The sequence below is a fragment of the Megalops cyprinoides genome, chromosome 3 (genome assembly GCF_013368585.1).
Source record: "Megalops cyprinoides isolate fMegCyp1 chromosome 3, fMegCyp1.pri, whole genome shotgun sequence".
NCBI classification, from domain to species: Eukaryota; Metazoa; Chordata; class Actinopteri; order Elopiformes; family Megalopidae; genus Megalops; species Megalops cyprinoides.
Window position 1 is genome coordinate 45,117,188 of NC_050585.1, and position 27,876 is coordinate 45,145,063.

Genomic DNA, 27,876 nt, shown 5'->3' on the forward strand with positions numbered 1-27,876 from the left:
CTGCAGTTGTGTGCTAAAGGCTATAGATTGCATTAGTGAAGGCCAGTTTTCAGCTACTTCAGCAGCAGTCTGGTACAGTGAAGGGCATCAGCCCACAAGGACTGCTCTTAAAAGGTGCTCTAATAATTGACCTCAGGGAAGAAATCGTCATATTAATCAGATCCTTTACTGTCAACAGTCTCTCCCTCAAGGCAACGATACCAGTCATATTGTTATGGGTGCCCTTTCATCTCAACTGCACTTGCTGTAACAGAAATATGAGTAGGACTTTATATTCATTTGACCTTACAGAAGTGCAACAGTGTTGCTATTACTTTTGAAATTATTGAGTAACGCTGGATTTTTACATAACAATCACTGTTACTAAACTTGCATTTTATTCAGCAAGTGTTCCATGTGACTGGTTCATGAATTCATAAATAGTGTTTAAACACGTCCTTTTTATCCCGAATAATCATCGTGATGTCTGCTGTAACGAATCACCCTGACAGCTGAGAGTCGACAAAGAAACAAATAACAATTAAATTATGTATCTAGATGTGTGAATCTGAGCACTGTCAATAGGAAGCAAGTTGCATTTACAACAGATTTTTAAAAATTGTTTTGCAATGCTTACTTCCCGTCTGGCTATAAGACCATTCAGAAATGAGGTTAACAAGATGGTGGTACTCTTTCTGGAGAAAAAAACATTTTGAGAATGTTTTTTTTTTTTTCTGTAATATATAATCATACACAAATTGTTGTCTCAGTTATTATCAGTGTCCTTCAGTTTTCTCAAAATTCTGAATACATGAGATCATAGGTGACAGAAATGCACATCCATGACATTGTTTATGGACACAATAGGAAGTTTCTTTTAAACACGTCAATACATCAACTCACACTACATTAGCATACACAAACTTACCAATGCGTAACATAAAGTGGCATCTTTACATTATATCAACTGTAACTGTTATGTCCAGACCATATCTGTATCTGCCCATGCTGTAGATAATTGGTGTTCTGAGAGGAAGAAAACACAGTGTAAATTATGCTGTCTGCATGCACTTCCAGCAAAGAGTTTAACCTTCCTGTTACCAGTGTTTGGTGATAGATGAGGTAAGGCTTCAAGTGGCTTGTCTTATGGTGTGTCATTAGGAATCTTGGCAATACCTAAAAAAGGCTACAAATTAGGCCAAGTCTTTATTTTTTATTGTAAAACTGAGGAAAAAAGAGAAGTTTACATCCCAGGCAACACCGTACAGTATATTTCTTAGTTGAAATGATCTTTACAGTCACTGCTAATTCAAACACATCACTGGTGACTTTAGTATCATTGGAAGGTATGAGGTAAGGACATTTGTTTCAATACAGTATATGTGGCTAAAAATGTGGAAAACCATGTCAATACTTAAAAGATAAGTCATTTCAAAAACAAAATAAAGTTGTTCAATTGTCCATATGCTCCCACACTCTAAAGCTCCCAAGATTAAACAAAAAAAGAACAAACATTCAGCTGAAATACTCTGACTGAATGGAACATTGATTTTTACATTTTCATGAAGAAAATGGCTCATTTTGTCTGGAATATTTTTCCACATACCAATAATTGACCATGAATAAAAGATTGGGAATGAAGTACTGAGTGAGAGTTGAACGTCCATAATTGATTACTTTTAAACACCACACCTTAGGACCCAAGGGTTAACAACTACAGTATAAGTCTCTTACACATCACAATGCCTGTTTGGACTCGATGTACTGTACCTAAATGAGCCAGTCTTTATAGAAAAGGCTGAAGAAAAGTCATGGAGCTGACAAAATGGTACAAGTTATTGCCTCAGTGATGATAATGTGTTGCATAGAGATTAACCAGCACAAAGACAGCTAAAAGCCTGTAAAGGTTACTTAAGTTACTGAAAGGTCCTAAAGAAAGCATGGTTTTATGGTTTACTTTTAGGCCCCTTGTGTCTGTGTCCTCTAAATATAACCTAGTGAGTGGAAATATATCCAATTGAAATTATGCGAACGTGTATCTAATGCTGTTTACTTCCATTCCCTGTAGACATCAAGGCATTATCCCAGTTTTTTTTTTTTTTTAAGCAGATGACTTATGGCCACATCCTGGCCCTTCTCTGTAGACAGGAAGTAAGTGTTGCAGAGCTTGCTGTCTGCTGGTCGGCCCATCCATAGGAGCATTACAAGCTGACACTGTTCATTTAAAAACGGTTTGCGCCTTGTATTACGCAAGCAGCTGCGCCGGATAAACGGGCTTTGGATGGGAGGAACATATCGTAATGAAGACAAATGGATAAACAGTCAAACGTGGCACGAGAATGTCTACGACGGTTGCAGGTGACGCGCCATGAGCGTGTGTCGGCTTTGCTATCGGTGGGAAACTACTGTGCATGCTGCAACAATACACAAGAGTATAAATCAGCAGTGATTATTTTTTTTTTAGACTCGTGACAAACCTCAATAAAAATTAACTGTGACTAACGATTCTGCAGTAGAATTCAGCAGATGCATCTTTGCAGTTACAAGTTGCATCTTGCGCTACTGATTTATATGTTTGGTGAAATTTGTCCCTGAATATTAAAATTTAATACATTTGATAATATGTTCCAATGAATTTATACTGTGACACAGCTGTACATAATTTATTTTCTTCTTTTTTTTTTTACAAACCATCTCACCCATAAACCAAAACACACAAAACTCATCAAAATCTGTACAATTAAATTTTATACTGTGTTCTAAACAAGAACAATTTATCTACAACAGTGACTCTAATGTCTATCACACCAACATCATCAGGTCTTCAGCCAATATTTCTTTGTTCTGCTTATTCACTATAGGGATAATTAAAATGGATGTATGTATTTTAGAGAACAGCTTAACTTCATTACATCCATTATTTTAAGGGTGCTTAACATTGAGTAATAATTATGGGGAATCATTTTGATTACATGCATATTATTTACTAAATTTCCAAATGTCAGCAAAATGGTGACTTATAACATAGTTTTATTACAATTGCAGAAAATAAATTTCAATGTATATATCAACTGTATAACTTTACTTAAAGAAGAAGTATCTATTGAATGAGTTCATATTATTTGGTTGTTGGGTGCTAAGAAACAATGTTGCCCGTCTTATTTTCTGAAATGCCAACACAAAATCCTTCATGTGTTATCATGTTGCTTTTTCACATAACGTTCAGATTTTCACAAATGGCAATTAGTGGGATTGTGAAGCATTCTGACAAATCTGTCATTTCTGAATATCCAGTTCTATTTTCCAGCTTTTTTCTTTCAGTGCAACAGTGGTCTAGGGAACGTTTTAGACCATCAATCTGATGGAAACAATTTTGTCTTCCAAAAGAGGCTTTTCAGTTATTTTCTGAAGAAGTAAGGCGGTTTTGAGGCATATTTGCAATTTATGGTACGTCAACTCGCTTTGATGTGAAATAAATTGAAATTGCGTCTAATTATCTGAATGTAAAAAATCTGAAGCACTGTGTTAAACTTTAAATGTAGTGCTTCTACAGACATTTGAAATGGTCATCACAAATTCACCAAAGGGGATTTATCAGAAGAATTTCACACTAAAATCTAAAAAGTAATTCATTATACATCTTCTCTTTTGAAAGTTGTAGCTTGATTTCTTGGCTCTTTTCTGAAGTGCACTCCACCAAATGTTTCTCTTGATAAAGGCAGAACCGCTTTCTCAAGTTAATTAGATTTGTGTAGTGGATATGTCTTGACTGAAGGGTCACACGGCACCTTGTCATGCAATCCAATAGTTATTATAAAAGATTAGGCCCTCTCAAATTTTCATTAAATAGTCAAAAATATCAGGCAAATTCAAAGGTACTGGACAAAGTAGCTTGGATTAAACTTTACTGAACGCTTTTATCGTCTTTTTTATGTAATCACTGGACATACTTAAGATCACTAGTTGTGCGAAAATCGACAAAAAGGAAAGGATTGGCCTTAAATCAAATCACTGTGGTCAGCAGCTGAATCCGACTCCCTACCTATAGCCCAATCCTGTCGGTCTCCATAATCTGATCTGTTGGCTCCTAAAACACTGGTGACATCCATCAATTCTGCATCTGTTCTAAACTAGGGAAATCATTAAAAAATAACCTATTTTCGCAGGGGAGGGGTTGGCTCTGCTTATACTCTGAGTGATAGAGACGACGACAACGTGAAGGCAAAAAAAAAAAAAGAATGGTTTTGAATGTGGAGGAGTGAGAGAGGAAAATGAAGAATGGGGTTTGACTGACACACGGAGCTGCTGCTGGCTGAGGCTGAGTCAGACAGACAGGCCCGGGACCTGCGCCAGCGGCTCATTGCGCATGCAGAAGCCGTCTCCGCGGCGACCGAGACAAATAGCACCGCTCGCGCGGCCCTCACTTCCTTTCAGCGCCCGCCGCTCGCTAACACTAAAACGCGGCGCCCTCCCTGACAATGCTGGTCACTGAAATATTTTCACCTCCGGCGCGTTGATGTGTGTATCTTTCCCTTAACGATGGCCGCTTTGCTGAGAACACAGAGCTGCTGGAAGCTGTGAGCCGGCGGGCAGAAGAGGGGGGGACCATGTGACCCAGCTGCTGGGATGAGAGCAGTCTGACAGTGGCACCAAAAACAGTCGACACCTTTGCTCATACAAACCAGGAGTGGAGACACTTGTGTGGAATTGCACATTGATTTTGCGGGGGCCTAAATGGTCAGACTAAATGGAGTCGACATGATATTACTGGATTAATTGAACCTGGGGTTACCATGGTAGTCGGCAAAGGAGCAACAGATCTTAATACAATTATGGATATCTGAAACAATACAGAACACCAGCTGTCATTCAGTATTTGCCATCGTCCTGTGGCCATAGCTGTCTCAGAGGGAGGCTCAAATACATCTTTGGAAAGTGTATGAAAGACAATGGAGTCATTATGTCATAGGGTACAAGGTTTCAAGCCAACCTGTGCTGGTTGAGATTAAAGGTTTTATAAAATACTTACGACACCATGAACATATACCATAACAGTGAGCAAAAAGGTCATGGCTTCAGAAAGGGGCTTACACAGGCTGAAGGCAGACAGACATCTTATAATGACTATTTGCAGCTCTGGTGTACAACAGACATTTCGAAAGAAAAAACATTACTCTAAAAAAAAGTGAGCATTGTGCATAGTTCCTTTTCAGTATAATCCTCCCTCCTTTTCCTCTGACGTCTATCTGCGGTGATACAACGAAGTGCAATAATGTACAACTCTGGTTAGATAAGTGCACGTAGATCACTGTTGCACTGAAGGGGTCCATCACCTTCTCCCAGTAAAAATATCTCAGTATGTTTTCTCATAAGTTTTCATTGACTCTTTTTTATGTTTTTTTTTGTTTCTTTTGTTTTTTAATTATTACAATAACCACACATGTGCTCCTCTTGCTCAGTCTCACGGTTGAGTCCATGTACATTATCTCTAGTGTTTTTGCGTGAACTCTTTCTCTCTCTTTTTTGAAATCCTGCGCCGTTCCACCTCCTCCTCCTCATACCTCTCCCACCCACACCACTGTGTTACCTCTCTTGATGTCTGACACCTCACAGTGAGGGCTGTTCTGTTTCCCGTTCAACACGAAGAGCGACTCCGCAGAGGGAGTGACCAGGTACTGTCCGAACAGGCCACTGGAGACCACCACCCTGTTGGCGTCGCTCCAGGGCCAGGACTGCGACGGGACGGGCTCTTTGAGGTTCTTCAGGACCTCGCTCCTCCCCGTGGAGAGGTCCAAGAACAGCAGGTCCGTGCGGGAGCTGGAGGTGGCCACGACAGCATACTGGTTGGACTCCGTGAACGACGGCTGGAAGGCCAGGTCGGAGATGTGAAGGCCCGCGTCCAGGTGACGGCTCAGCTGCAGCTCACCCTGGAAGGTAACGGTCTGCACACTGACCCGCTGGCGCTGGGGATCCGGGGTGATCACGTAGCGGCCGTCCGGGGACACGTAGGGCTTGCCAGCCACGTCAGCGTTGCGCCCGATGACGGAGTCGGTGACGCTGTCGATGATGACCTGCGAGGGTGCGGTGGTGAGGTTCCCCCCCAGACACTCGATGAAGTAGTAGCCGCTCAGGTGCGTGTAGGCCATGCTGGCGGGCACGCAGCTGTAGTTCTTCAGGCTGATGGTCTTGATGCGGTGGAAGGTCTCCAGGTCGATCTTGTGCACCGCGGGTTCGGACTTGAGGAAGATGAACCCAAATCTAAGGAGACAAGGGGTGGGGAAAAAACACAAGTGTTGTGCATCCGTACCAAGTTCCAGTGCATCTGGACTCACAGCAGGCCACAGCAGATTCCAAATCAAGTCAACATTTACTGTGTCCTCTTTTTGGCAAGGAGGAAGTGCTGTACCTCACGTGTGTGATGATGAGGTTGGTGGGAGGGATGAAGAAGTCCTCCACCCTTTGGAACTGGGTACGGATGGTGTGGTGCTCTTCTCCCGCGCTTGCCTGGGAGATGACCTGTGATAGCCAAGAGAGGGCAGCGGCATGACGGACTGGACTGGCCATATCAGGGGGCAGTGCAGGTAGAACTGCGTTTATGGACACTTTCAGTTGACATTTTGCTGTGCTGTTATTGCCAGGAAATGAGGTATGCAAGCAGAGGGTTTTTGTTTTGAAACCTGGACAAGACATTTCTGTACAAGTAAGCACAACCGAAATACTCAAGTCACTTTGGTAGTCATCCATCTGTAGAAACTAATATGGAAACAGACATAATGGAAGGGACATACAGCACTCAGAGACAGGAAAAGAATGTAAGAACAGCAAAACAAGCCTTGTTTACGATGGGGAGTTACTGTGATGTCACTGCCCGGTCAAATATAATGAACCCTGTGGTGAATAGCTATACTGATATGGATCTCTTGCTGCGTAGTCTAGATGTTTGGTGAATTTTCCCACAACCCTTTAGTTAAACGGTTGACCCTTTTTGTTGTGAATTGCTCATTAAATTATTCTGTTATGTTCTGTTAAGTATTTTTGATCAAATCACTACAGATATAGCAGGTTCACAATATGTGCCTTTTTGATGCTTGTCTGACTCTAGGGGTGAAATAAAAACAATTGTGTCTCTTTTCCATGGCCTGGATGACAGAGGAATGTCACTGAGGCACAGTGTGGTTATCATTTCCATGGTTATAAGACCACACCAGAAAAACACCCACAGCGACCGGACACGAAGACCATGTTTTCTATCACAAACACACTGCCTAAACCTCAAGTCCATGTGTGAAATTGGGAAAGAACAAAGAAAGCGAATCCAGCAAGGTCTGTGAAGTTGAAAGCATTGCAAACGCCGGCGGATCGACACGGTGCCTTCAAAACATGTTGTCTGAGGAAAGCTAAACTCCAGACATCAATGTATGCTGTATAGCCCTGAGATAACCCTGGGCGACAGCTATAGGACCCTGTGAATTAATGAAGCCTCAACTCCCCACATGTATGAGCAGACATGTCTGAGAACAGACATTTCTGGGAGATCCAATACAACAAAAGTATAGAATCCGTGGAAAGTCACATTAGGTGTAAAATGTTCAGTTCAAACTGTCATTCCATCAAGCAGATTATGAGGAGCCAGATATGATGAGCAGCCTTTCTGTGAGAGGAATAGAGAAGTAAAGGACAAATAACCTGCTGTACCCTCTTTGCCCCCATTGCAAGCCCATGCCTGGTTACTTGCCATTAAATTTTTACAATGAGATAGATATCACTGTACTTTCCTTCAAGGGTTTACCAAGAGCCCTTGTTAGAAGCCAATTATAACTGTTGTACTGTATAATGGCAAAGGGTTAATAGGTTCTCACGTAATATCACTAATGCATTATTAGACAGTAATGCTCCTTACTGAGTTCAGAGTTCTTTGTGCTTTGTACTGCTGTGCTGAAATGGTCCATTGTTCATTTTAATGTCTGGCACACGTAGCATCGCCAATTAACGGGCGCGATGCATTTTTTTCCACCTCACTCTTGTGAAAGACAGACCATATGGAGGATTTTGATTCGCTGGCTGTCTGTCACATTGAAATCGTTTTAGGACTGTGTATTGAGAGCATATTTAAAGCATGTGTCACCTACACGGGAACGAATTTACGCTCTTTTCATTGCGCAATATGCTTTTTGATTTCCACACAAGGATGTTAAAAAAATTAATATAACTTGCCGGTAATTGGACAAACCATGCTGTCGCACCTCACTGAATATTTGCTCATGTCAAATGCCATGATGAGTTGCTGTAATGCTCGATAACAGAAATAAATATGCCTTATTTAAATCCCATTCTGAAAACTGAATTCATAACGCAAGACTGCTTCGAAGATAATAATGATCTCCATTCTAACCTGGCTTTCATTTGTCTCGTCAAATAAATTGACAATCACACATAGATGTTTGCAGAAGGACATCTAGCTGTTTAAAAAAAGAGCTGTTTGATATTTCACTGTTAAAGTGAAATTGTGCCTTGAGTAGAAATGAATTTTCAGTGTTCGGGTCAATTACTTGCATTGCAAATGATAATGAACATTATCAAGCCATTTATTTGTGGTGTGATCCATATGCCCTCTGCTCTGTGGTGTTGGTTTCCTTGAAATTGCTTTTTAGCATTTTTGAGTGATTCATAACCCTAGCTGTAATTATTCATCACTATCAAGCGCGGATAACGTGTCTAAGATGTGTGCAGCGCTTCCGATGATCCGGTCCGAACAAACAAATGACTGCAATTATGCAAATCCGCTGGAGAAATTTCCTCAACTTGAAAAATGAATTAAACAAATAGAAAATCACCTTGTTTGAAAAAAAAAAAATCTTTTCTCATTCCCTCTCCGGCTCAACACCTTCTTGTTGAGCTGGAGAGTGTGAATACATTCGGTTTACACAATGAACAGAAAATTGACAAGTACCGAAACAGACTCCCTTGTTAATAAGACGCTCTCCGTCACAACGTACGGATGGAATACCGCATAAGATTTTAATAGGTTTCTTTTCATCCTGCTTTTGGAAAAAAAAAAAAAATGTCTGCTGTGGAATGACAATGGGCTCCCCTGGTAGTTCTCAGTGGTGAAGGCGAGACATTTGCCTGTCATGATTCAAACCTAGTGTAATGTCTTCTAAATAGAGCACCCACACACACCTCCCAGAGGTCTTGCCAGATGAACACGTCCTATATAAATCCATGCTGACCTGGGATCAGTGCTCAACTGTAAGGTGGGCTGAGATTTGTGGAGGTTCCCCCCTAGCTCAGCACCAACATCTGGTATAGATACGTGCTGACCTGAGATCAGTGCTCACCTTTAAGGTAGGCTGAGATTTGTGGAGGTTCCCCCCCAGCTCAGCACCAACATCTGCTATAGACATGTTCTGACCTGGGATCAGTGCTCACCTTTAAGGTAGGCTGAGATTTGTGGAGGTCCCCCCAGCTCAGCACCAACATCTGCTATAGACATGCTCTGACCTGGGATCAGTGCTCACCTGTAAGGTAGGCTGAGATTTGTGGAGGTCCCCCCAGCTCAGCACCCACATCTGGTCGTGGGACTTGTCGTAGTATAGCTTCACCGGCACGGGGTCTGTTTCCACGACCTTTTTTTGTGGGGGGGGGGAGGAAGCAGAGGGAGAGCTCAACCCAGAGCTGAGGCGTTGTCAACGTGGAGAAACAACACAATCAATTACGCGCTCCTGCGGCCGCAAGAGCGTGCGTGCTGACACGGCCGCACTCATGCACGACCGAGGCTTGTGTTCGGTAATGGGAGGCCAAGCTTTTATTTTCTGCTGGTCAGCTGTGCGCTGACAACACTGGGACTTTGTTGGGGGTTAGCTCTCTGGGCTGAAACGGGAATACAACAAAGGCCCCTGCTGCCTGTCGTGAACAAGTCTACATGTGACCAGCTAATCAGGGTAATGTGCTACTGACATCTCCAAATGTTTACCCATAACACCTTTTGTTTTGGACATGTTACTTCTCCGGCATCTTTCCTTCAATCCGTCTGAAAAGAATTTGCAGAAATCCTTTATTTAACATAATTTCCTGTCTTCTTTAATTACATTAAGGTCATTAGGTGAATGAAATCTGTAATTGGACGGTATCTGCTGTAACTGTGAAAGCATTCATAAAGGAAGGTTTTTGCTGCCTACTTAAAAAAAAACAAAAATCCTCCTCACAAATTGCGAAAAGGCTTTGTGCCGAGGCAAAGCCAAGGGCCGACAGGGCCTGAAGGATGCATTAACCCTGAGGCAGGAGACACAACGGTGGGGTCGAAAGGAAGACTGCCGGAGCCCAGGTATTGAGAGTAAGAAAAGCCCATCTGCCCATTCTCACTGCACTCTCTCTCAATCTCTCGGTCTTTCTCATTCTCTCCATCCCTCGCTCTAGAAAAATAATGGCCTTCATTCACTCCCGCCTGCCGCTGTTGACCTCCGGCGAGCCCAGGAGACAGGCTCTTAACAGCTTTTAAAGAAGATTGATACCTACTTGTGCAACTTTCTGAGCCTGGGTGTCTATGACCAGCAGTCTGTTCTGAAGAGGCTGCGTGACGTAGATGTACTTGTCCCTGACGCTGGCGGCCGACGCCCACACGCAGGAGTGAGTGGAGTCTCCTTCGACTTTTGGGCACATCTCTTCCTGGAGGGGGAAAAAAGAAAAAATGCAGTTTCATCTCTGCATGTCAGTCCCAGGGTCCCGCTGCCAGGACTGCCATTTGGCTCTAGCACGAGCATCCAGTCAAAGGAGTTTACAGCACCGACAGGCTAACATGTGGCTTATTGAATTTCTATTGAACTGGAATACAATTACCGCGACCAGTAAAACTTAAATCTCTCAGAGGGACGAGCTGCTACTGTCATCCAATTCCAATTGTTTTACAAGCTGAGTGAAGTTTTCTGGCGCATTACTGACATTATACCACAGCAGAATATTGAGTTGTGTCTCTGACTAATGAAAACAGAACGGTCCTGGCTGAAATAAAGGATTTGAGGGCACACCTATTGCTGGCGGATGGAGAAACGTCCGAACAAAGCAATATTTCATAAATCAATGATCCCTTTGGGTATTTGTTGATGTTTAATCTTATTTTTTTGTCAACTGCCTACACACAAAAATAAGTTCAATGGAAGCGCTCTTCTAGATAAGGACTGCCGGCCTTTGGTAAGACCCCAGTATTCAGACAATAAAGAATCAGACTGCAACCTGGGCTCTCATGTTCCCTCTTTTAAGATTTATTCAATTTTCATTTAAAAAAAATCCATGTCTCATGATATTCAAACTATTCAAACAGCAGCACCCGAGCCTGAGATGTGCAAAACAAGACAGTCTGTCGCTGTCACCATCTGCGCAAGCGCAGCGTAACTCACATAGCTCGCCGCTATCCTCTCGGTCCTCTTGATGTGCCTGCGAATCTCACACTCGTTGGGCTGAAGGATGGTGATTCCCTCTTCGGAGAAAACGTAGAACAGGTTTCCCACGCTCAGCCCTGAAAGAGGAAAATGCACAGTGGCCCTCAGCGGAAGCCTTCCCGCGCCCGCACCGTTTCAGGTGGCATTACCCTCGTTATCACCATGCGCCACAATTATCAGGTGTTCTGGCTTCGCTGCCTGTCAACATTGCACCAGCCAGCTCACGGGACTGTTTAATCATTGTTTTTTTCTAAAAAGAAAAAAAAAAAAACACAACAACACCTAGGTCCATCACCTAACACAAAAACATAAGCTCAATTAAAATAAGATTAATTAAAACAAAAAAGAATATAATTAAAGGATGCTACATCGTGATGCATAAAAATGGCAAGAAATAGCAGTGTAGCTGGTTGTGGTGGCAGAAACAGGGTGTGAGGGTACAGCGCAACCACCACAACACACACAGCACGGCCATAAATCACCATCAGTGACCTGAGGGGTCACTCTGCCGTTACGGGGAGGGAAACGGGCTAACAGAGGGCATCAACTCTGAGCATCTTTGACCGATTTACCATTAGCTAATTAGCCGTTATCATTATTCTCATTCGCTCCTCATTCACAGGTAAGTTTATGGGGAAAGGGGTGTATAAAGCAGGTAATATTTCTGATTGAGGTGCATAAAGGATACAGTAGAAATTCATAATTGAGGTTTTTTTCACATTATTTAATTCATAGTTATTGCATGAAAACATGAGCCTTTCTTGTGGTTTGGAAGCTATTAAACTAGTCGGACCTCGAAAAGGAACGCAGAGAGGCACTGTACTGTGACAAAACAGTTTTCAGCTTTACGCTAAAATACAGGGACAGCATTCGTCCTGCACTTTACGTGTTACTACATTCCAGCTAATACACTAACTCTTCTTTCTTTGTCTAATAAAACAACATGCTTTGGGTCCAGAGAGTATGATCTAGAAGTATCCCATCAGTATAAGATACACGTTTTTCTTGGAAAATAAAAGCTGAAAACACATTTTTGTGACAGCACTTGACCTTGGAAATACAGTAACTAGACCACCATATGATAAAATCTCTGACAGAGAAACCCCTTCAGGAAGTACCGTAAACTAATTATACTTTCGACGACATGCTACGAACTATAATGGAGGTTTGATGTAATGCAAATGAACAGACAACGAATCAACAGTGAGGATTTTTTTTAAAAGCAGACAGGCACGGATGATTGTTATGAGAACAATGGCTTCTTTCAGTACCTTCCTCTCGCCACAGTATGTTTGCAACTGCAGCATCAGAGTGCCAGAAAGCAATGCAGAAAAGAAAAAAAAGTCATTTTCAGAAATAAAGCAAAACTGTGACTCCATGATATTACATCACACGCAGTAATTATTTTTTTCTATCACACATCCAGTGAAGGAGATATTGTACTGTCACAAGTCAAGTGTGAACAAAAATGCATTTTTAGCTTTTACTTAATTATAAACTGTCTAACCCAGTTGCAATCCTGCCTAATAAATGTTCACTGTAAAACACAAATCACCAAGCGCTTTCTTTTTTTTAATAAAGGACATAGTGTTAATTGCGCAGATTCACTGAGAGAGTCGGTTCTCTGTTAACTACAGTACTTCCTTTGAGAATGAAGGCATGCTTATTTATCATTCTGCCTGTCATAACTGGAAAACTAAATAAAGGAGCTTTTATTTGTTTATTTTTGTTGTCGTTGCTTATTTAAGGTAGGAACCACAATGAATCCAAAAGCGTTTAACATTCAATATAAGCTATGAGACATGTAGATGCACATATGCGTTGCACTGTGGGCCAGATAGTGCTCTTGCTTACGTGTCTTTCTGGCGGAGTCCTCCACAAACAGGGAGGATATGTCCTCGTCCACTCCCACCTCGTTTTTGGCGATGCAGGTGTAGGCGCCAGTGTCTTCATAGCGCACGCTGCCAATGTGGAGTTCGCTGCCATTGGCTGTGGAGGAGGGAAGCGCCGGTCAAAGTCACGGCCAGAGAGCTGAGGTACCACGAAGGCTCGAGAGATTTCTGTTTCTATTCGCTAACCATGCTTCCTCACTTCAGATCCATGAAAGGACAATCGCCAAACGTGTTTGAGAGCGGTAGAGCGGACGTCTGCAAATATTAGGACTGCACACTCTGTTCTTCCCTTTTGCGATCTCTTAAACGGAGAGTCTCCCTGCCGTTTCCCTGCTTTCCTCTTAATTTTTGCTGTGTTCATGTTTCACTGATTCGTTCTGTAGGCTTCAGATTTGCCATCATAACCACTGCAACCACATTGATGGAATGTCGCTATGCACGAGACATGCTGCTTAACACTGATTGTTGAGAAATGAAAATATTTTTGTGTCTTTTATATTAGATGTGTGACCTGAGTAAATGAGATACTGTACGTAATTATTCTTGAAAAACAAAGAGCAGGAAAAGGACACATGACAATTACAATGGCTGTAACATTAGCAGACATCTATGGAAAAAATTCACTGTCTAGGTTTTCTGTAATAAAAGCTAAATAAAACAGTCTTTGAAAGCCAATATGTGAATAAGGTGGCATGTAATTTGCATTAGATGGCCAATTATCTACTTTCTTGGGTACTTATGGATGTTAAAATCCATACTGATAGCAACTAGCTAAAGATTCTATTTACAGTTCAATCAATTTTGTCATCTTAACTAAGAATGAAGTATATTATATACTTTTAGGTGATACACCATGGTCCCATCTTCAAAACAACCCTACATGAAAGCATATGTGAATTACTGGATGGTTAGTGAAGCCACATTCATGAATAATGATTATGTTAATACATAAATATTAATGTATGTATATGTGTATGTGATATGTATTTGCCCATTAACCATTTCAGAGGAAATGTCATCCACTCTTTCAGTCTGCATAACGATGGCGTTGCCTTTGGGTGATACGTTTTCCCACTTCCTCACCTTTGAAAAGTGACTTTGCCACCTTTTCCATGAAATGCGATGAAGTGTTAGAGGGAGACGTGATGCTGAATTAAACTTTTCGGGCCAGATGCATGGCATATTTAATGTTGCAGGCATTACGGAAAACAAAACCTCAATCAAAAGCAAAAAAAAAAATTATTACAAGCTACAATCAGCTGGCTGTACAATACATGTGGAGGTTGTGGCAAGTGCATGAATCAGGCAGCGTGCTGGAAGCCCTGCATGCAATTTATCCTGTTAATACGGCATCCCGTCAAGGTATCTGATTGAAAAGAAACATTTATCATGCAATTCTCTTCTGTTGATTGATTTTCTAAATACATCCCAGAAATTGCATTGCGTCTCAGCGGGTCTTTTGTCCACTGCAGCTGGCCGGGGATTTGGCGCAAGACCCAGCTTTGCCCACATCAGTTGCGGCTGACTCTTGGGAAAGGCCAAAATAATGTATTGATCACATTCCTGTGCATGCTTTTTTCTTTGACATTTTTATTATGAAATGCAGCTCAAAAATTAAAGACATATGACATTGCTCTTTTTGTACAGGCGAGCAGTGCTGCTCTTGCAGGGACAAATGTTCTTGTTAACTTGACCATACTAAAAGCATTTAGATTTGAAGAGATCGTTTGACTGAAATATGATGATTTCTATCAATTAGCAGTATACAGAGATGTATAGGGGATTGGTAAGATGATCATTTTCAGCCCCTTGGCCCATAATATTCAACTGTAATTATAGCGTGAGAATTAAGTCGCATCAAAATAACACTCAGGGGCTGGCATGATTTTAGTCTTAGAAACACTGTCTCAGTTGAAGTTGAAGGAGTTTCACAAGTGACCTCAAGATACTGAAAACAGAGTCCAGAGGTGATGTGAGAGTCAAAACAAGCCTGCCTTGATGAATGCCATGCCTCATTCTGCACCCCCCCCCCCACTCCCTTCTCTTAAAGGTCATCTGTTCTTTTCCCTCTCCTAAATGCTGCCTCTTTTAAATGGGCCTGGTGCTTTGTCTTAAAATACACTGCTCTCTTTTAGCGATGAAGCCCACACTTCTCTGACGCAGTTCATTTGGCCTTACCTTATGAATAGATCATATACAGACTAGTACATTATTATTATGATATTGTAAATAAATGTCAGGAGATGTCAAATCAGTCGCTGATATTACCAAAAGTCACTGATTTTAGTAACAAAGTAACACCAATAACATATTAATGAAAAAGGGCTTCTGTAACATTTCAGGCACATTCCCTCCATTTGCCTGAAATTGAACATGTGATCTATCTTCAAAATCCTTATTTTCATAATCATAATCAATTCAGTTGTTATCCTTCATATTAACATCAAGGACACATGGTTTTTGACAAACTGTTAATGACATAATTCAATGTAAGACCAATTAGAAGAATATGATGGGTAATCAGCTCCATCAGTGTTATCAGACCATTACACTCAACCTCTCTGTTTCTCTGTAATCCATTTAGTAGACTAATGTGAGTATTGTATGATGTGTAAGCATGTAACATTAAACACGATTTCTGAAATATATCCATCCATCACTACCATTTAAGAGAAAACTTTATACAATAATGAAAGCAAATTTAAAAGACCACAAATCGAAGATTAAAACAGCAATAGTATTAGCTAACTGGTTTTAAATATTTCCCTGCCAAGCTCCCATAGGCAAGTCATTCACTGACTTCTCCAAGTCCAGGCACACCTGTCTCAGTGGCTCTGAACTTCAGACTTTGCTAGTGGGCAGTTCTGACTGGGAATTGCTTTTATAATTGCAAATGCAAAGTTAATTTCAATTACACCCACAGTAGACAATCTCAAGTTCAAACCAATGACAACTTGCAAGCTTTATTTGCTCTGCTGGATTGCACTGCGAATATCAATTTGCAAAAAAAAAAAAAAAAAATGCCTTGCCTTAAAGCCGAGCGCCAAGCTTCATTACTGTGTTACCTGCCCTCTTGTTTTGCATATGACTCAGTGGTAGACAAAGTGTCAGCCGAATGAACAGTAAGAATATAAGCAGCGAAGATTCACATTTTCCCTTTCATACAAAACAGATATTTTGCATGCGTTTAAAATGTATATGTCATGGCAACAAAGCAAGATACTGAGGTGAAAAGAAGCCCCCATACATTGAAAAGAAACGTAAGAATTAAATTCAGAAACAAATGCATTCAAAGGAATATATTAATGAATAATGCATTAGAAGGGGAAAAAATCCCCTTACTACAATATATATGCAAAAATGCTAACCAACTTAACATTTTAAATGCTCCCAAGAACATGTTCTGTAATTAGAACATAACAAAAGGACACCATTATAATGACAGATGTAATTATTCACTGAAATATTATGGAGAATATCAATTTGCCTCTTGAATATGGTGTTTGCCTGAATATGAATAACAATCAGATCGTACTTTCAGTTCTATTTTAATTGAACAATCTTTTGAACTCGGTGGAATTAATGTACACCTACACAAGCAGAAGTAAGAGGTGTGATGTCTTATGTATATTGGTAACACTTTCTGAGAGACGCAAGTAAATGCAAAGCCCTGATGGAATAGGAAAAAATGCTTCATACAACTGGAACTGTGTTTGAAACAATTATTAGTTCTTAAACTTGGGCTTTAAAATAAATACAAATCAATGAGACACAATTGAGCAACACCAAAGGACCTGAGTGAAACTAATACTGATCGTTTCGTGGTTCCTCGAATGACTGCCTACCACTATAACCTCAATGCTTGATAAATATTCATGTATTCAGAGTAGGTTTTTTTAGTCAGATACAGCTACCCTCAGAGAGAAGGAAATAAATAGCGTCACTTTACAGTTAGTGCTATCCTGGCAGAAAAACACCTCTAATTAAATACCCAAGACACGGCTCTTATCTATAGCTTATTGCATCTCTAGCTACCCATGTGGGAGAAAAATCGGTGACTAAAACTGAACCACTACTTCATCTTAATGCTCAGCAATAAGCAACTTGTATGCGCTGGAACTGCTCCTACCTAAAATTAATAGTCTAATGAAATATCGAGGTCTGCAAGGTCACAATTTATTTCTCTGTGTTTTATGTTTTTTTTTCCCCCAAACTGTCTTAAAAATACTGTGGAGGACAATGCTCCCTGTCCACCCACTTGCAATCCCTCAACCCTTTATTGTAAATAGCGCCAACAAACATAATGAGCCATCAGAAAATCATCAAAACGACTCTTGGACGGCAGCACAGGACCCCCGTTACCCTCTCTGCAAATAGAAATTTAGCAAATCATTTGGACTAGATTGCGAGACCTTCTTACATGCAGCTGAACCTTGCTGAACCTCCCCCGTCACAATGTCTGAAGCCTATAACAGGCTATTACTGCAGGTAATGACCCACACGCAGCCAATAAACTGTCTTCTAATGAGGGTTACACTATAAAAGATGCTCTAGAATGCACCCCTCAAATTGAAACTCCCTTTTCAATCTTCACATGGCTGGCTGCAGTATATTCTATAACTTTCAGCTGATAGATTTTTTTTTTCATGTTAAAAAGAAATGCATATTTAGTCTTATAAACAGCACTGTTGCCATCAGCCTGACTCAGTACCAAAGAAAATCACACTGTTAATCTTGAGCTGCCCGATATAGGAGTGTGTAGCATAACATCTGACCCCACCCCCAATGCTTCGGAGATGCCTAGACTCACAGATTGAATCCTGCCTTATCTGTGAATGAGAACAGCGTGTATAGACAAAAGCCTGCATTACCTTTGAGTGAGCATGGCACGGACATGTCAAAAGACTCTCTTACCCATGAGTGAGAATAGCACTAACAGACAGAAGCCTGTTTATAGTACAAATGAGAGAAAATAGAAAATATACAAAAGATAGAGAAATAGAAACATGGCTTACTTACCAAGTGACAGAGTATCAGACAGACAGATAGGACCCTCTCTTACTTATGAATGAGAGAAAAATAGACAGTTGTGAAACCTATCTTACCTATATTCAAAACCTATTGGAACCAACAGAAACCAGTCTTTCCTAAGACTGAGAGAGGATCAGGTAGACATGTAAAGAGGTAGGAGCCTATCCTATCTATGAGTGAGACCGGATCAGATAGACAGATAGGAGCCTCTCTTACTTATGAATGAGAGAAAAATGGACAGTTGTGAAACCTGTCTTACCTATAAGCAAAACCTCCTTGGACCAACAGAAACCTGTCTTATCTATGTGTGAGAGAGAATCAGGCAGACAGGTAAACAGATAGGACCCTGTCTCACCTATCGAGAGAGAGGATCAGACAGACAGATAGGAACCCGCTTTATCTACGACTGAGAGAGGATCAGACAGCCAGATAAGAGCATGCCTTACCTATCGAGAGAGAGAGAGGATCAGACAGACAGATAAGAGCATGCCTTACCTATGAGTGAGAGCTGCTTGGACCCCTTCAGCTGCAGGTCCATGCCGTTCTTCAGCCAGAGGATCTTGGGATTGGGGATGCCATCCGCGTAGCAGTGCAGGCTGGCGGACACTCCCGGCTCCTGTGCCTGGGTCTCGGGGTACACCAGGATCACCGGGGGCACTGAGCACACATGGCAGGAGTGGGGGGGGGAGGAGTAGGGGGGGGGGGGGGGGGGAGAGGGGGGTCAGAGAGCTACTGGTTTCATCCAATCATAACGCAGTAAGACTATTCTCACTGTACAGAGCAGTGCCAACGTTTCAATCTACAAAGTATAACAAAATGAGCTGGAGCTCATCCCCTAAACTGCTTAAGAAAGAAACATTCATTATTTACTGGTAAACGTTCTGTTAAACCAAAAGCTAAGGTCTGGTAACTGCCTTGTGAGATAATCTGCTTACTCTCACACTCACATCTCAGTGTCTCCCTACTGCTGCTGTATTCACTTTCAATTACCATAAATCGTCCCTCACAAAGGAGAACAATCATTGCTATTGTCCTGGTTAATTGATTTTTTTTTTTTTTTTTGCTTTTTCTTGTTTTACATATCTGACAGAAATTAAAGCAGCAAAATTGGATTGTTATCGTTGATTCCACATACGTAGCATACACAGTGTTTCTGGTGTCTTCAATGAGGGAGAAATACTGGTAATCACACGTTTCAGCAAAAGTGTAATGCAAATGATTTTCTAAAGCAATGCACTTTGATAAGTGCCTGCAGACAGCATTTTGCTTTCCATGCCACTGGTTATTTGATGTCGCCTAAATGGTTTGTGGGATGGAAATCACTAGAATATAACAGAGACAGATTCACTGTGCTGTCTTTGACTGCAGTCTAGCTATAAAACAACGCCTTGCTTTACTGTTGACAAAACATGGACTATACATCAAATTCAGTCTACTGTAAACATATTAGAAACACATGTCAAGTTAATTATTTAATCTTTCCTTTATAAACAATGAAAAAACAATCAGACATATTCACAGCAAGCTCAACTGAGAGCTGCTGGTTTAGATTTTTTTTCTAACACTCAGGTGACACACATCTGCTCCTGTATTATCAGATAGCATATTTGTGCCACAAATATTTTGTAGCACATATTTTCTTGCAGCCTTAAGTATTTAACTCTAGCACAGACGCATGCTTCTGAGCCCACAGGTATAAAGCTAATACGAAGGCAACAAAAGTGTTGTCTCACCACCAATCTACTTGCAGAAGTTTTACTGTGACCCTGTGGCATGCTGTGACATCAAATCAACATGGAATGCCATATATGCCATTACTAACCATTCACCTGCAGCACATGTGTCTGGTAGAGCTCTTCGTATCCATAAGCGTGGCAGCTGTAATTCCCCATGTGAATGGTTGTCACCTTGGTAATGTAGAGTGAGCCATCATCGCCAAAGTCCTAATTGAGGCAGAGGGAGACAAAACAGCGGGGAGTCAGGGGAGGCACGGCCCATGAATCAACACGCTTCCTGTACAAACCGGGCGAATGGGCAGGGGGATTTGAGCCGCAACGGTGCGCCAGCCTCGGCCTGATAAATAGGAAGGGTTAAAAATAAAACGTGCATTAGCATGATTAATGAAGGTGGTTGTTGTTTTTTTTTTTTCTTTTCTTCTTTTTTCGGGGATGCACAACTCGCCCGGGGTTTCGGGGCCGGGGCTTAAAAGGATTAAGAAATGAGATTCTGTCGGAGTGCGTAGATGTGCGTGCGAGGCACTTTGACACCGAGGACCTCTTGTACCGACAACCTCAGGAGAGACCGCGCCGACATTGTCTTCCGGGCTGCTCTTGTTGTGCTAAATGTTGGCAGCATAGTAAGCAGGAGTATTTTAAGAGCCGACTGCCTGCCTCATTTTTAAGATGCTGAAGGTTAGAGAGTTTGGAAGAAGATGAACACCAGGGTAACAGGCAATATGCATCAAAATGTCAGATTAAAGAGAATGCCTTTGGAAAGTAATTTGATCAAAACGTGTGAAGGCTTCTGGTATGGCTTAAAGTAACTGTGCACACTCATGCTGGTGGTTAAAGTATTTCTACAATGAACTGATTTTGTTTAAATTGCTACTGTCCCAGGAGAATATGATTATTCAGGTTAATGCTGTATAGTCTCAGATGAATCTAGTCTGAGGTACGTTTACACCTTTAATCACCAATATTTCTGTAATCACAATAAAGTATATCAAATAGATCAGTATTGCATATTTTAAATATCATCTCAAATAGTTAAATAGTTAGGTTGTAGGAATGTGGGAATAGGTGGACCTAAATAACAGTACTGTTTCTAGAATTGAAATCAAACAATTAAATAGCATTTCAACTCCAAAATGAGCAATTATGTATCACAGTTGGAACGTACTCAAATGAAAGGCATTAACAACACAAGGCTGTTGTTCAGGGTATTACCCTGAAACACTTCACTTCATGAACAACAATTACTTGTTTCCTTTTCCCTCCAAATGAAACAGAGGACAAGTCTTTCATCTTCTCTAATGAGTTAAAGCAAAGTATTCACTACCATGGTTTTCACAGAAAAATTCCAGTGTTTGAAGCTTTGCTTAATATACTTCACATGGCAGTTTCAAGTGAGTGAATCAAAAGCTTACATGTTAATTAAAGTATGTGTTATAAAATATGTGTTAACATTTTGTTTTTTAAATGGAGACCATACATTATGCATTTCACTCGTAAATAATTTGTATCCAATAATCAAGCTTTTGATCTCCTTATTTTTTGTTCTGTAAGTAGCGGACAGGAGTGCTATGAGTCTGTTTTGTTTCCCTGCAGTACTCCCCTCTCTCCGTGTGCAATCAAACCAGGGGAACAAATTGTGGATTTCAAAATGCAACTCAATTACTTCAGAGGAAAGTATTCAATATGTAAAATGCCACAATTTAGTGGGAGTAATATTGCTCTTTGATAAATTGCAGCAGACAAATGGTCCCCAAGATTCAAGCCATGGCAAATTGCCTCTCCGGGATGTCCTGAGTTGCATTGCCTCAGAGGCCAGAATTTCCATCTCAAGCAAATTAAGATTTGCTAGTTAAACCTCCCAAACAAGCCACATTTTAAATGAAGCAAACTATCTATTTTCAAAAATACATAATACCAAACAGAAATCAGAGGAATGTTGTGAGCGTCAGTCTACTCTTTGATATTAGAAGTATTCACAGACACATCCCTGTCAATTTCTGACAGAAAACTCAAACACTGTCTCGAGAGAGAGAGAGAGAGAGAGACCTTCTTGTTAACATGTGTTCAATCTTTTATTGGGCAGCGTTGACAACACTCAACAAGGCCGTTCATTAACATGCAATTAGAGAATTTTAATCAGCTACCCTTGCAAACAGAAGCTCATGTTGTCAGCAGTGCAGGTGAGCTAAACATAAGCCTGCTATAGTTCATTAACCACAGCTAGCTCAGCACTGGCACACAGGGATTTGTAAATCGTTGTTCTTTTTATTTTTTTTTAACACATTTTGTGGGTCCTGGCATAGCTCCTGAGACCAAAATCATTACATTATTGCCAATCATAAAAATGATACAAATTACAGAGAAAGCGTTAATTAGGGGGGAAAAAAGTTGAATCGATTTTGTAAAATAAGAAACTAACACTGCTAATTTATAGTCTATGATCTCAAAGTATTGAATACCTTTTCCGAAATCAATGAAAGAGCAGAGCTCAATTCATGGCACCTTTGTATTAAAACATCAATCTACTGAGCCAGGGTCTCCAGCTTTCCAGGTCCATGGCCCACTTAATGGGTGAATGCATTTATTGTGACTCACCCTTTAGTAAATGTAGCTTACTATTTGATTAAATGTGCCATCATATTTTATTCAACTGCATGAGCAATAGCCAGAGCACTGTGTAGTATTAATAGTGTGCATGTCTTTATAAAGGTAATAAAAAGTTTTTCACATGTATCACAATACACACCTCGATCTCTCTCACAACCCACCAGTGGGTCCTGACCTACAATGAGGGAATCACTGCACTAAATCAAGTTGAAACAGAATTTCTCTGAACACCCTTAAATCAGTGGTCTGTTTAGTCGGCTGTTTCACCTTGAAATGCCTTAAAGCTCATAAGTGTAATCCTCAGGGAATGGGTTTGTGTTATATCCTTGAACATTAACTGCCTGCATGCCAGATGCAGGTAATACGATGATTGCAACGAACGTGCTGTGGACAGATAACCCTAACCCTAAGCCTAACCTGTGATGACTAAAGTGCATGTAGCATATTATCCACATTTCTTTAAGGAAAAATTAAACCTCATTAAAAATCTAAGGGTTTGATTTATTCTTACATTAATGTCCTCCAGATCCAGGAAGTTGAGCACGATTCCATTCCTCTTCCAGATGATGGGTGGTCGCAGTGTTCCCTGAATGGCACAGGACAGCACCGTGCTGAGGCCCACGGTAACCGTGGTGACACTCACCCGCTTCTCTTCAGGTAGGCTGAGCTGGACGACCTCTGTGGGAATGAAGGACGGGGAGTTAGGATCACATTTCCAATATTTTCCCCGCTTAAGAGGAACAGTACAGTTGGCTAAATACCGAAAGACAAATTCCCCACTCTGACTGAGAGGAAACGCATGGAGGATCACAACCTTTCCAAATATAAATCCTCTTAAAAGGCAGATTTACCTTTTGCCAGGATAGCGTTCCAATTTATTTCACCTTTTCCGGAAAAAACCAAGCTACACTCTTCCAGTGTCCCTCGGGCCACATTTGTACCAGATGGAAAATGGACCAGAAGAAGACATATGGCTCATATTCATGTAATAAATATGTCTGAAGGAACCTAGGTCAATATTGGTATGGGTCTTTAGAGAGAGCATAACTGATTCAATAAATAATGATCTCCAACATGTTATAGAAATTTAAGATGTGGCCATTCAGGCATGAACACTGAGTGAATTCCTCTCCACAGGATGAAATAAATTTGATTGAAATGGTTAGTCCCTTTGTTCTGTGACCCGTAAAATCCCCACCAAAAATGATTTCCATCCGATCCATACTTGACATTGTAGCCATCTGCTATTGTACTCCTCCCATAATGATATGTTCTGAATTTAGCATTAACATTAAGGACACAATGTACCACCAGGAAGTGAAGAAATCCATCTGAATAATAACAGCTTTTTTGTGAATTATGCCTTCATTAGTTTCATCCATTTGATTAGATTTTGTTCACACTGACACTGGGGCCACCAACTGTTATTGAGCAAATAATATATATATGAATGAACTTTCAAAATATTATTATTTTTTAAACAGGTAAATTGCCTGATAAATAGATTGAAATAATCCACAGGGGTTGTCAAAAATACAGTTATTAATCTTTCAATTAAAAAAAATAATAATTGTCTCCACACATATTTTAATTGCGATTTGAAATAGCACTAGAATAACATTTTAATTGAGGATGTTTCAAAGTAAACAAATAAGTAATCAGGTTTTGATGTAAGTTCCTTGTTCTTAATAAGTATTTGGCTTTGCCAACTTGGATGCTTTTCGCCTCCTCAAGTGCTATGATTCTGTAATGAAAGAGTACAAAGTAATCAAGGCTCATACTTTTTGGAACAAATAATACATTCAGTCATTTACTTTCAATCAATATGATGAAGTGCAATCACATTTTTGCTGGGGCATAATGCTGAATAAATAACTGAATTCAAAAAAAGCCTCTTAAAGAAACATTCAGTGAAACATATTTGAAATAAATTTCTGATAAAGAAAAACTTTTTCAAGAACTAATACGTTCTGTTTTTTAATCTTATGATGTAAAAACATTATCATGTAAAATGGTAATCTTAATGTGAAATAATATAAAACACTGATGATACTACCAGGTCAACAAGTGATCAACACTATGACAATTGTTGCTGCTTTCATTCATTCATGTAATATATTTCATTCATGTCATTAATGCCTCTGAAAAATTATTGTTGTATTATCTTGTGAAAACAATAATGGTGTAAAAATGTACATGAGATCATACTTTCGTATGTGTCATCTTTTTAAAATGATAGTTTAATAGGATGATAAAAAAAGGTCTACAAATTGTGGAAAAAGTAACATGTTTAAATCAGTTGAGTGTCAGACCTTGAATTTAAATTTGAATCCTTTTCCACACAGTCTAAATATCTGTCCACCAAATGTGTCTTTCATATTAAATGATCCGTAGATTAAATATTTTACAAGCTGTAGCTATGTTCCTGAAACCAAAACAGTCTTGCATTATCAAAATGGTCCAGTTGCTGAGATGATGTTGCTTATTCTGGGCAAGTAATGTTGAAACTGTTGTAACAAATACCACATGCATTACAATTTATAACTGTATGTTTTATAATTGGCAGTCTTACAGTTGAAATGTTTTTCAACAACCGGAATAGAGAGCATACAAAATTTCGTATTTTAAAAAGTATTAGTGTGCTAATTACTATGCTTTTTATGATTTTGTTCAGAATTTTCTGAACATGTTAGATTTTCAATCACAAGTACAAATTACACGGTAATATTTAAAAAAATAATGTTACAATAAGTATATGGATAAATTTGTTTAAATTTATATGACGGGTCTGCCCAAGATATACAACAGATAAGCAGTGAACTTCATGCAAAAATGATATGGGCATTCTCAAGCCTTGTTTGGGCTACATGCTCTGATTACTGTGATTAGCCAAACAGGTCCAATAACATGTCTACACAAATACTCCCCGAGCGTTTCAGGCAGCTGCACCTGTCCAGGTTGCCCACTGTGCCTCTTTAACATGTTATTTGTATGGTTCGCTTGGAGCCAGGGGGCAGGATTTCCATTCTGCCTTGTGAGGAGAGGTAATTGGGGTGAGGGGCACAGCTAGGCCGAGCTGACCGATGTGGAGCAGAGCGTATCGATTCAACACACCCGGGAGGCAAATTTTGCGCCATACCTGATCTGTCATGCGCACCCTATATTGCCTGTTTACAACAGACTTCAACGGCGCCAATTATCTCCTGAGAGCCAGAGTTAGTGGTGTCAGACAAGAGTGACTATGGTAAACCTTCCTGCGAGTCCCTTCCTTCACTACATTTACTCTCTTTGGCTATCACTATGCAGTACTAGAAATAGTACAGTCACCCACTGACTAACCAAGCGACTCCCCCAGAGTAACAATATTACCTCTGTTTTACCGCTAGATGGCACCAAAATAAGAGCCTCCAAAGGATTCACAGTCCCTGAGCAGCTTGCTCCTGTTCTTTTGTAGAGTACACATGAACTAATCAACTGTTGAATCCTTGCCACCTCTTATGATGCTGGCTGATATTCCATCCATAGAAAACACAGAAAAAAAAAAACAAATAATAATTCAAAGCATTAACAGAGCAATACAGCAAATAAAAAAACTACGACACCTGTAGTTATTCATCTGCTAATTAGACACAGTGCCGCTTGTTATCAAATAGCTGGCTTCCTTCACAATCACAGAATGACAACGATCTCCTCTGAACTGAAGCTGACTGAAAGATTTGTTAAATTTCACAAGTGTAAATAGTGAAGTCTCTGAAAACACATTTAAACAAACATGCATTACCATGCACTCAACTTACAAGAAACATAACATGTCACTCAAAGTGAGCAGTTATTTTTAGTTCTTCAATGATAGGCAAAGGCGTATGCGTCACATCATCATTCCATTTGTCAATGTAAGGAGGCGATTACTGCCCTAAGTCAAGGTTTTATATAGTTTATAACTTGTGCAATCCAAGAAGACATGTGGCAACTGAAAGAGAAAAGTATAGGGGCTAGGTTCTTTGAGAAAATAAAATGTAGTGTACGTTTATTCCAAACGGTAAAAGCTGCGATTTTCGTCACTGTGCCTTCAAGGACATTTTAGTAAACAAATCAATTTGATTAGGAAATAACATTCATCATTCCACATTTGTCACTATCAAAACCTTAAACGCTGTAAAAATGCTGGAAAGCCTGGAAATTGTTTTTTTTTCCAACAAGTGCCCCTGTCTTCCTTGTTTTCAGCAGTTTGACACATACGTGTGGCGCTGAATACGAAATCTAACAGCACGGACGCTGTCTGTTTTGAGGGTGTTCCCTGGAAGAACCTTCAGGAGACAGGTGTGCACACTGGATAGTCGGCCTGTGTACGGTACCCTTTGCCCCAGGCTACTCCATGGTAATCACACCTATGAATCTTCACATTTGACCGTGACTTTTTTTTCCAGGTACAGGCCAAACTTGTTGTAGTTTCTTTTCAGTGCAGTTTTTGATCTGACAGAAATACTGTTTGGTGTTTGGACAAGCTGTGTTATTTTATCTCCTGTTGGGCAGACCCAGTCCTTATCTTCTGTGGGAGGAGTACGGCTGCATGCATGTGCTGTACGGTAAAAACAAACATCTGACATGCCATCAAGATGCTCGCCGACACAACTGCCACTGTCTCCAATTGAGCAGCAGACAGGACAGCTTGGCATGCTGGGCGAGACTTTGTGACTATGAATGTCTTGTATGAATGTCCAAAATTAGCTGGTTTTCTTATAAATTGATTTTTTTTCTGGTTTTTGAAAACTATTGATCGGTGAACAGTGTTAAACGCTAAAGCCGGCAGTACCCACCATCAAAACGGGTGTTTGTTCCTGGCCTCAAAAAATAAAAATGCAAAGCACAGACAGCCTCTCCCAAGGGATAACTAATGTGAGCCTCAATCTACAGCACCGACCTTTTTTTTTTCCTTTTATCATTCAGCCCGCAAGTGCTTAAATAAGACATCCCTGGAACAAAAACAAAAACAAGAACACTTAATAGCTATAAACAGGTCAGGCGCAGTGGTGCTCGCAGAGACAAGAGCGATACACTCCAGAAGAGCTTGGCTTAAGCACTCGGTTCCTCTCTCCGGATCCGCTCCCTTTCTGATGCTAATGGCTCTCTGATGAAGTTTTCAAGGTTGTGGCTGAGCCACTCTGACACTTTGCATTAGAGGGATTGGCACCGGTGCTC

General features: G+C 40.5%; 1 protein-coding gene across 2 annotated transcripts in view; it reads right to left on the reverse strand.

Moving 5' to 3' along the window:
* Nucleotides 1-3,950: 3,950 nt before the first annotated feature.
* The window catches only part of fstl4 (follistatin-like 4), a 139,550-nt gene continuing 115,624 nt past the window's right edge, over nucleotides 3,951-27,876 (reverse strand). The window contains exons 7-16 of one of the 2 annotated variants that reach the window (XM_036524444.1): nucleotides 23,189-23,355; nucleotides 20,160-20,280; nucleotides 18,833-18,994; nucleotides 13,269-13,403; nucleotides 12,686-12,712; nucleotides 11,373-11,491; nucleotides 10,495-10,644; nucleotides 9,498-9,605; nucleotides 6,386-6,495; nucleotides 3,951-6,237 (exon numbers count right to left, since the gene is read on the reverse strand). In XM_036524444.1, coding sequence (XP_036380337.1) covers nucleotides 5,535-6,237; nucleotides 6,386-6,495; nucleotides 9,498-9,605; nucleotides 10,495-10,644; nucleotides 11,373-11,491; nucleotides 12,686-12,712; nucleotides 13,269-13,403; nucleotides 18,833-18,994; nucleotides 20,160-20,280; nucleotides 23,189-23,355 — 1,802 coding nt within the window. In that variant the 3' untranslated portion in view covers nucleotides 3,951-5,534. The remainder of the gene's footprint in view (nucleotides 6,238-6,385; nucleotides 6,496-9,497; nucleotides 9,606-10,494; nucleotides 10,645-11,372; nucleotides 11,492-12,685; nucleotides 12,713-13,268; nucleotides 13,404-18,832; nucleotides 18,995-20,159; nucleotides 20,281-23,188; nucleotides 23,356-27,876) is intronic. The other variant, XM_036524446.1, reaches the window with a different exon arrangement.